At 38.3% G+C, this 10,010-nt stretch overlaps 1 protein-coding gene across 2 annotated transcripts in view; it reads right to left on the bottom strand.

The window, feature by feature from the left end:
* Window positions 1-1,773: 1,773 nt before the first annotated feature.
* The window catches only part of SLC9A3 (solute carrier family 9 member A3), a 57,185-nt gene continuing 48,948 nt past the window's right edge, over window positions 1,774-10,010 (bottom strand). The window contains exons 12-17 of one of the 2 annotated variants that reach the window (XM_026107128.2): window positions 9,509-9,638; window positions 8,793-8,969; window positions 8,163-8,238; window positions 6,201-6,314; window positions 4,626-4,869; window positions 1,774-1,912 (exon numbers count right to left, since the gene is read on the bottom strand). In XM_026107128.2, the coding sequence (XP_025962913.1) occupies window positions 1,909-1,912; window positions 4,626-4,869; window positions 6,201-6,314; window positions 8,163-8,238; window positions 8,793-8,969; window positions 9,509-9,638 (745 nt within the window). In that variant the 3' untranslated portion in view covers window positions 1,774-1,908. Of the gene's footprint in view, window positions 1,913-4,621; window positions 4,870-6,200; window positions 6,315-8,162; window positions 8,239-8,792; window positions 8,970-9,508; window positions 9,639-10,010 lie in introns of those variants that run through there. The other variant, XM_026107129.2, reaches the window with a different exon arrangement.

Here is a 10,010-nt window from a genome sequence, read left to right as displayed (position 1 = left end):
TCTCAGCAGTTTATATCACTGAAGATTTCAAGCCAAAGTTTCAGGACTGGAGCCACTGAAGGCAAAAAAGAGCTAGGCCATAGGACTATGCTTGAAGCAGTCCAGCAGGGAGCATTACACATCTATGAAAGATCTCAGAGCATTTACTTTTGTTAAGTCTTCATCTGAGTCAGCTTTCACTGCTGTCTCCAGCTGGCTTCACAGAAATTAGATCAGATTCATACATAATAGTGCAATCCTAACTATTGTCATTTAACAGAAAAGTGGAAAATAAAAATGCAATTTCCTGACACAAACAAGTGTATACATATGCAGTAGCCAAACTACCACTGTACAGTACTTTGAAACATCAACATCCTGAGTCATTGTGGCACTTAAACCATGTGGTAGAAGACAGAATAGCATCTGTGAGGCTATTATGCTGATCTGCTGTTGAAAGAGGGTTGTACATAAATAAACAAGGTGATCTAACAGAATATTTGGAAGACACACAAGCAGCAGGACAAATGACAAGTATTTACACTTTTAAATGAGTGATGCTATTTAAAATTGAGCAGCTTAATCAAGAATATAAAATGAGATGCTTGTGACCACACAAACTAAAATTCTGTACTAATTCTGGATGTTCTTTTATTCCAGTGCCACTAAATAGGGGAAATAAAGGTCAAACACTGGCCATCCTGGAGTCCTTGACTAAACTTCAAGAGGCCAGGACTTTCCTCTCCCCTAATCCCCAAAGGCTTCCAACAAAGTCAACATCCCACAGTTACACAGTGACGCTAGTATTCAAGAGCAGGAAAATATTTTTTCTTTAGCTTGCAATTAAAAAGAAGGCACTGGTCCACTCTAATCAGAATAGACTTAGCAGGCAAAAGGCTCACCATTGGCTCCTCCTATATGAAATTCATACATCACGAATACTGAATTCCATTACTGATACAGCAAATGCAGGCTATTTCTTTAAATGTATTTACTGGGAATATATGGCATAATAAACCATTTCTAGGTAAAAAACCTCCAAACATTTACCGTTTGAAAAGCTTCTTGTTTTAGCCCTCCAAAAATAAAGATGATTGATTTTTGTAACAGTCTACATGAAAAAATAGCAAGGAGGCATATTTTCCCTTTACCATGCAGCCTTTCAGCATGAATAAGGACTTAAAAATATAAGTGCAATAGAAAGCCCCAGTGCTTCTGACATCATGGGATGCCACCTCCTTTTTCATCAGAAACCATTCTGATGGAAAGCAAACCAACAGGTTGCTCTCTATTTTTAGAGAAGCTCTATATTCAACTTATTCTCTCTCATCTTCTCCTTTCAAGTAAGTCCTGGTTCACAGCTGTGTTTCCTCTTGTTCCAGTGAATGTGGAGGGACATGACAAGATGCTGGAAGCGATGCTAGCTTCTGAAGCTTAGGGTGTTGCAATGGTTTTGGCCTGTGAAATGAACGTCGGCTTTGTACACGCCTGGCTGCAGCAGATCTGTAGTTTGCTTGTACATCAAGCAACATTATCTTCTCTTGGGGCTCCTTAATATAAGAGTCTTCTAGCCCTTCAGGCATAGAAAGAGAACTCTCCTCCTGTGAATTCTCTGGCTCATAGCTAACTTCAGAGCAATAACCTGAGTTTATTGTTTCTTTGTTATTCATATCTGTATCTGCTTCCCAGTAGAGATCAGGTACATCTGGGTCACAAGAAGTTACATACTCAGAGACAGTAGAAAGAGATATATTCCCTCTATTTTCCAAGGAAGAATAGGTTTGTGTCCAAGGCATCTGAAGACAAGATGGAAAGAAGTGGAGGGGAGTTTCTGAAACACTTTTTGTTTGGTTTGGTTGGTCAGATGTATAAGGAGGCAATTTGTCATCTGAAGAGGAGTATTCTGTCATTTCAACATCATGCTCCATCTCACCTAGAGGGCAAAATTAAATAGAAAAACATATAGACACAGACTCTCTATACCAGTGCAAGCTTGATTCTATTTTAAATACTAATTTTCTAGGAATCCTTTGAATTTGGTAATTTTGCTGAAAATCTTACGAAAGTGAGTGGTTTAAGACTGTTTTTGAGCTGGGGAACTGTACTGTGTCCCAATGGCCATATTGTACAATCTCAACCAAGTTTATCAAACTTTTTATCCTGGCTGAATATGAGGTGGATTTGAGTCCAGTGATGAACATTGCATGTTACAAATATTTAGGAGATGGAGCCATCATCTGGTCATTAAGGCACATCTTTGCTTTTGAACCATTTAGTCATGAGGCTCGTCAAGGAAATCTTTCAGACACTTTTGAAAGAAATTGTGCTCTTTTAATTAATGAACAGAGAGTATCAGCAGACTATCAATTTCTTTTTGACTGAAGCCTATGCTCAGTTTTCTGTACACTTCAGGTTGTGTAGGCAAACTTCACATTCCTACTTTTAGTTTCCAATCTATACTGTTTTTAAAACCTTTTAACTGAAATTCCAATGTCATTCTCCCATTAGGACATTTTATTATAGGAGATAGTTCAGAGGACTGTTTCTGAGGGTAATTAAGCTCTGAGCTTGTTAGCTCAGGTAATCTAGTTTCCCAAAATGCCTCTTAAGAAATTCAGTCAAAGCCCAGTGACTTTGATATATCAGACATACTTGCACAAGAACTAATGCATAGCAATTCTAAATAATAAAGTCAGGTATAATCAAGGCAATAGAATGGAAGAAAGGAACAAAGGTTAGCAAGAAACAGTTCAGTGAATAATAAGCCAGTATTTTATGACAATATTTTCAATGGAAAAAATTGTGAAGAGATTTTTGATGTGGATAAATGTCAGGAAGAAGTTTCTATTTTGGAATGCTGTTCATTGTTTTAGTTTTTAATGAGGACATTGGAATTTAATTCACAATCTTTTAATTAATCCAATCTGTATTTTACAATACCATTTAAAAATAATCAGAAGATGCACTAATAGAGAACTGAGTACTAGAACTAACCACAGTGCTGCAGTACACTCCAGTGAAGAAACTAATGTGCTACCTAGAATTAATCTTGAACCAGCACATCTTCCGTAGGGACAGAAGCCAGAACAGAAGCAAAATGGAACTTTCTTTTCCATTTCTTTTCAAAAGATCATGAAATTCTTCTCAAATCAAAATTGGGTAGCAGTCACTCTCATCCTGAGATCTTTGTCTGAACAAAGCATCAGCTACCTGCAGAAGTACTCTGAATTTACCACATTCCTGTGTTTTTGATGCACAGAGCATGCTAGGTCATACACATCTGATCATGGATTCCCCAGAAGCTAATTCCCGATGAAACTGAGGATTGGATTTCACTGCATAATTCCTGCAGTGCCCTATGCTCTGTTCAATTATGATGGCTGAACTGTGACCTGAACCACCTCCTTTACAGCACTATGTTGATTATAGAAATAAATGCTGATTTTTATGGTGTGGAAAAATGTCACAGAACAAGAATTAAAGGGCCACCAGGATATTCATTTAAACCTAGAGTTGATTTATTTTTAAGCCTATAACACATTAGAGGCATCAGCTGATTTACTGCATCAAAAAGATGAACATATCTCTGGTTTCAAAACAAGATATGGATTAAGAAAAATTCATGGTTTCAGGATAAGGCAAATGGCTGGGCTCTAACCAAAACTGGAATTCTGCTTTTCTGTGGTTTTGGCTGTTGCGTAGTTATCTCCACCTGTGTAAGGGAAATCTGATGCTTTTCAGTGCAAAACTTGCTTCATTTTTAACTCTCTCTTATGCAACTTAATGGTGTAATCAGCAGTGTCATTTAGCAGTTGTCCTGCACGGTAGGAGCATTTTCACTGGCTAGGCCCAGGATAAAGAAGAACCTGGCCAGATCTTGAGAACTGGTGCAAGGCTTCTCAGCAGCAGAGGCAAAATCACAATGTGGTGATGCTAAGAGTGAGCAGCTCAGCTCAGCCCATTGCTGGTCTAGGCCTCCTGTTCCTATTGCATATCTGATGGATTAAATGACTCACCCAACCTCTTACAGGCAAACCACGTACTTTGGCATCAGCAACCAGACTGTCTTTCCAGGGCTTTGGCATAAGTGAGATAGCTGGCATTGGCTAGGACTGATTTGCTGTTCTTAGTAGTCTCCTGTCCTTGATAATTAACTAGTTTGCTGAGACCTGAAGACAGTCCTGACAATGTTACTTGAAAGAGTAACCACCACTTTTTAAGAGGGTTGAATCGGAATTGCCTTGTGTTAGGCAATTCAAGTAGGAATTTTATCATCTAGAACTGGCTAACCAAGAAACCTGGATCCTCTTGAAAACAGGCACACAACATTCTGGTGTTTGGAATAGTTTTTGCTTAGCATTTAAAATGTTCAAGCCAAAACAAAGAGCCAGATCCTTAGTTGTTGTAAAAATAACCAGGCATTTCACCCCAAATATTTACAGCTGGACAGCAGTTCTATAGGAGGAAAAAATGTTTAGCTGTTCAAACAAGAGGAAAATAGAAGACGTTTAGTTGTAGAAAAAACATCAGGAAGGAAAGAAACACTCTGGGAGAAAAAAATTAGAAAAATAAACTTCTTATCAGTAGTCAGAGTAGACAGGAAGACTGATTAAAAATAAAGATGATAATCTGTTTTAAAATATTACATATGTGTTGATTCTGGGAGAAAAGATCGGGGTCGGTCCTCTGGGCCATCTGCTTGCAAGAAGGAATCTATTGATTTATTGCTGAGCCGGAATGGAGTGAGCCGTCTGAAGTTGTTTGGAGAATATGGGATCTGCACTCTGGCCCTTTGTGATGGTACCACAGTATCTTCATTAGATAACCATGGTGAGAACTTCATGTAGACACTTTGATCATCATCAGCTGAAAATACTGGGTTATCAATTCCTACAAAAAGTTCATGAGTAACAAATTCAATTAATTAAAGTAATTTCTTGGTAATACAACAAGATGTATAAGGAGAAGGGCTATAGTGAAGAAACCCATTGGCAGATATACTATTATACACACACAGACTGCTCTCACTGGCTTGGTTATTGCTTGGATTTCCTTTAAAGAGAAAAACTGGATATAACATGCAGTTATGGTTGGGATGTCTGCAGACAATGAATAAAATCAATAGAGGAACAAATCAACCTGTCCCTCAACCAAAATAAAGGAAAACATAAAAGAACTGCAGAACATTCAAATCAAACCTACGAAAAAAACCCCCCATAATAATAAAAAAGGCTTAAAGTGCTCAAATCCATATAGGTATGAGATGTGTGTGAGGGAGCCAAAGCAGGTCACAGAGCAGTCAAAAGTAAGTAACATCTGCCTTTTAATATAAACATCAAATCTATAGTGTTTAAACAGTAAAAGAAAATTTAAAAATAGTCTAGGTCTACAGTTCGACACCCACTTTTTTCTGGATCGATTTCTGGATGCCTTTATATAAACCCAGACAGGGAATTTGTCATGATGCAGTGAAAAGGTGTATCAGCATGATTGCCAGGAATGCTAACACAAGAATTTATCTTCCCTACATGCAGCATGTTACCCATACAGTGGCACATTGAGACTTCAAACAGAAGAGGACTAAAGAGAAATATTAAAATTTAAAACCTTTGAAATCACATCATATTATTTCTTTTACATATAACAATATATTTTCAATCTGATATTTTGGAGCCATTCAAGACCAGAAGTCAAATACAGTAAATGCCCAGAAATGCTGCAGACCTTCCCTTTTCTGTGACTACTATGAGTTTTGCAGTATCTGTAAAATGATCCAGCATACAGCCTTGTAAGGATCTGAGGGAGCTGTGGATTTAAGATGAAAAATTCCACATGAAAGAAGAAGTATGAAATGTATCACACAGCAAGGTTGATTTAAATGCTAGTAGCAGTCAGTTCCAAAGGACTGGTATTGGCTGGCCTTGTGAAGTAGGACAAATCTAAGAAAATATTTTCTGTTGCTAGAAATAATTAGTGCTTTTAGGTCTGGATTATGCTGTCATGCTCACAACTGCTGTCAGTATTATCAGCTGCAAAGTTGATGCTCTCCATACCTTTAAATATCCAAAACTTTTCATGTGTTAATAATATTAAGCAAATAGCATTTCTAAGAGAACAAATCAAATGAAAACAAAACAAAAAATACAAGATAAAGCAGCATCACTGCTAATAAACTGTTTTATATTTGAGAAAAAAAATCCATATGTAGTTGATTGTCTTACCACTAGGTGTATCTGTGAAATTTTGCTTGGTCACATTAGCCAGGAAATCAACTCCTTTGCCAAGGTGCAAAGTTTCATAATCGTTACTTTCTTCTGGCTCAGAAAACTCCAAATCTGGGAAAAAAGAAAGAAAAAGAAAAAGAAAAAAAAAAGTCCAGTTTGATTAGAGATTTCTATCAGTTTTCATATAAAATGTTATTTCATGCTGTTTTGGTGCTAAAATAGTTATCTAAGATTTATCATTAACAAGAATCTGGATAAGGGCAAAAGAGAGCTTGAATGTATCCAGTTTGCAGCTTAGACACCAATTAGATTAAGAAAGCCAGCACAGATTTCAGCCTTGCATTAGTGGCTGGTACTATGGTAGAGATGGTGCATTCCAGATAAGCTCTTGGCTGAGAGACTGTTTTCCTGGCACTGAAATGAGCAAACACATGATATAAGACCACTATGCTGCTATCTGTTTTGCCTCTTAAATGCTCAGGTCTTGTCAACTGTGGCCCCTTACAACAACCAGTCACTGCATTTTCATGGTTAGACAGATGTTGGCGTTAGTATCCTGACTGATTTCCAACCTGGTGAGGTCATTGCTGCATATATAAGTTTTTACTGCAGGAGAACTGGTCTTACTACAGTTTGGATAAAGAAGTGAAGAGTGTTTCTGTCTGCTGCCAAATCACTTCTTAACACTATCCTCCAACGAAACTATTTTTTTAGGTAGAGGATGAAGAGATTTCTGTGAAGAATGTGCTTTAAGGAGACAGCATTGGATGACCTACTTAAAAGCATTTGGAAAGCTCTTCCCAAGCAAAGGTAGTCTACAGTATTACAGTTACTCAGCCAGCATGCATTGCCTATGTCAGTCAGAAAAAAAAAAGCTCAGAAAATGATTTAAAGAGCATATATAAGGAAAAAAAATCTTTGCTTGGAGCTATGGGAAAAAATAAATCTCTCTCTGCTTTACTTCAGCTTTTGAGATCAAGGCGTTGCCTGCATAAGCAGAGGAAAGACCAGGAATAATAGTTAGTTCAGTGGCTTTTAAACCACATTTCAGTTCTCAAGTGAAACATATAGATAATTTTATCATATATATGTGATACATACTATATATGATATATTAGATATATCATATATGTAAATGATAGCCACATAGCCACATGATATAAATAATAATATATCATTATAATTTGACCTATCAGTCTCCATCATGTCTTGTTATTATTGACAGAAGGCCAAAAGATGGCTAAAGCGCCAGATCAAAGTATGCTTTTACATGCACAACCAAAATGTCAGATTTTGTTTTTTTCTTTCCTTCTTTTGCTAGGGATGTTCCCTAGGGTAGTCAGCTTCAAAGTAGACTTCTAAGGCTGACTTGTTTATTAGGCTTAGTGGATAGGCATGAAGGATGAGCCAGTCTTGAAAGTGGCCTCTGACTGTGTGTTCCTTTCAAAGTTACTCTCTCATACTTGCTTGGCTTTCAACTCTGATCCAGACTCCTTTTAAACAAATGGACCTTAACTCAGATTGGAATGCTATCAAACTACTGAATTTATATGGTGTGGTGTAATGGACAGACATATCCTGCTCTGGTCAAAAAGAAAGACACTAGCAAAAGTTGCTCTGTGCAGCTTATTCAAAAGGAAGCTGAAACTTCATCTACATCACAGCCCCTGCATCTTTTCGTTTTCAAAATGTAAACATGAGATTTTAAAAATATGAGTGAGAGGGCTGATTCAAATTTGATTTAGCATCTAGCTGTCTAGAAAAACAACTTCTAAATCACCCAGACACTACATTTTGAAGTATGCAGCAGACCTCCCCAACTCAGGTTATGATTAGAAGTCCCTTTTTAATACCGGCCTCGTCTTTGCATGCCATGAAGTTTTTCAGTGATGCATTTTTTTTTCCAACAATGTAGTTGGTAAAATGCAGTTAATGAAGCTGGCCTAACAGTTTGTTTACCTTTTTCCTTCAAAGCAAAATCTTGTACTGGGTTTTCTGAAGGTATTTTTCCATTTGGTATGACACTGCTGTTTCGCTGAAAGAAAACAAACAGATGAACATTTACCAAAAAAATTATGCCATCATCAGATAGCAATGGCAGAGATGTCCTTACAAAGTCCGTGGAGTTCCGCAGTATAACCCTGAAATCTCTTTTAAACTTTGCTTGTGTCCTTGTATTGATGATGTTATTTTCCCCCCTCTGCCTCTTACTCACTGCAGGAAAAGAAAGGGGCTTTGGTTCTTCAAATGGTTCCCTCCTACTTCCATGCAAATTTTGTGGAATGGTCAATGCTGCGGCTGAACCCTGCTACATCCTCCTGCAGTGCTCCCACTTGACTCAAGCTCCCTTGTTTTACAAGTGATCAAAAGTCTCTCACCCAGAAGGGTCCAAAAGCATAGAGAAAAGCAGCATGTGAGAAGGTGCCCCTTGAGTCACCTCATAGTTCAATTTCTTCTTGTCTAGACTCTTAAGCTAATGAAGTTCTATAGGGCAGAGATAACTGCAGGACATGGGACCCTTTAGAGTCTTCCCTGCTCTCTCCACTCCTTAGTTTGCATAATAGATGAGTCCTCATGCAAGTATTTTACCCTTTTTTGGCCCCGGTCTCGCTTGTGGATTTTATTGAGCTTCTTGGAATGATTTATTCCTAGTTTGGTACTCTTGAAAGACTCCAAGCGCTTCCTCATTGTCCTGTGGAAAATTTCCTTGTCTTGTTTTTCGTCTTCGTTGTGCATGATCTCATGTCGGCTGTACAGGTGTTTGTGCTGTGGCCAGGAAGGAAAAACAGTATTTATTTATTTAGAAATGCTGCTGGAAGCCCTGGATTAATGCAGTCAATCAGTGCCGTGAAAACAAAACCAACTGCTTAAAAAAAGAGTGAACCAAAGGCTAATCTAAAGGCATTGATGGAAACTCGTATTTTCTTTCTCTGTCTTTATGATGAAACTGGTATTAGTCCAGGAATTTTAAGTATAACTAATAAAGAGTGACAGTCACTCAAAGGAAGCCTCTCCCTATGTCTGTGTGAATCATTTCAGTTTACACGCTCCATTTCATCCTGCTTCAGAACCTATTTTGGATCCAGTCCCGCATTCCCCTGGCCCTGCTGAAATCAGAGGCACTAGCTGTGCGCATGAGGCTTTGCTCATAAGTGGGAGAGAATACAGACAAAGATCCCATCTTCCTCAAGGGTGGATTTTGCAGATGTGTTATTTCCTTCCGAGTTTCACTCCCAAATTTTTGGTTCCTAGTCTCTCCCAGCTTTAGACTGAGAATCTGTCCTATGTTGGCCTCATGCTCTCACCTCTTGCCTCGGTTTGTACAAGTACTGTTGTAGGGTATGGTGCGTGACTGTATCTTCTGTGTCCCGGATACTCTTCCTCCTCTGCTCTAAAGCTTGCATGTCAAGGCAAACTGGTCCAGCTTTTTCTCTCCTGAAGAATACCAAAATACAAACAGCACTTTTAAAAATCAGTAATTGCAGAAGGGGAAGGGAAAACAGGAAGGTGGGGGAGGAGAGGGAGAAATGAACATGAAGTTAAAAAGAACAAAGAAAGGTCAAAATGGAGCAAACAGAGTGAACAAACAGCTGGTGGGAAATGTGAAAAGAGTATATGTTTCCCTTTTAAAATGTATTGGCTTCTTGTATTCAAGGTGGGTGTAGCATTCACTACTCTTATTTCTCTGTCTACATGTCCCACGGCCTATTCCTCGAGAGTCACAAATTAGTTAAAAAAGGAGGAATGTTCCTCCTTGCCTTGCTTGTGACCAGACCTCTCTAGACCAAAATCAGCAACGACATCCAG

The sequence above is a fragment of the Dromaius novaehollandiae genome, chromosome 2, assembly GCF_036370855.1.
Source record: "Dromaius novaehollandiae isolate bDroNov1 chromosome 2, bDroNov1.hap1, whole genome shotgun sequence".
Taxonomy (NCBI): domain Eukaryota; kingdom Metazoa; phylum Chordata; class Aves; order Casuariiformes; family Dromaiidae; genus Dromaius; species Dromaius novaehollandiae.
The sequence above is the reverse complement of the archived record's forward strand: the minus strand, read 5'-3'. Positions and strand labels throughout refer to the sequence as shown.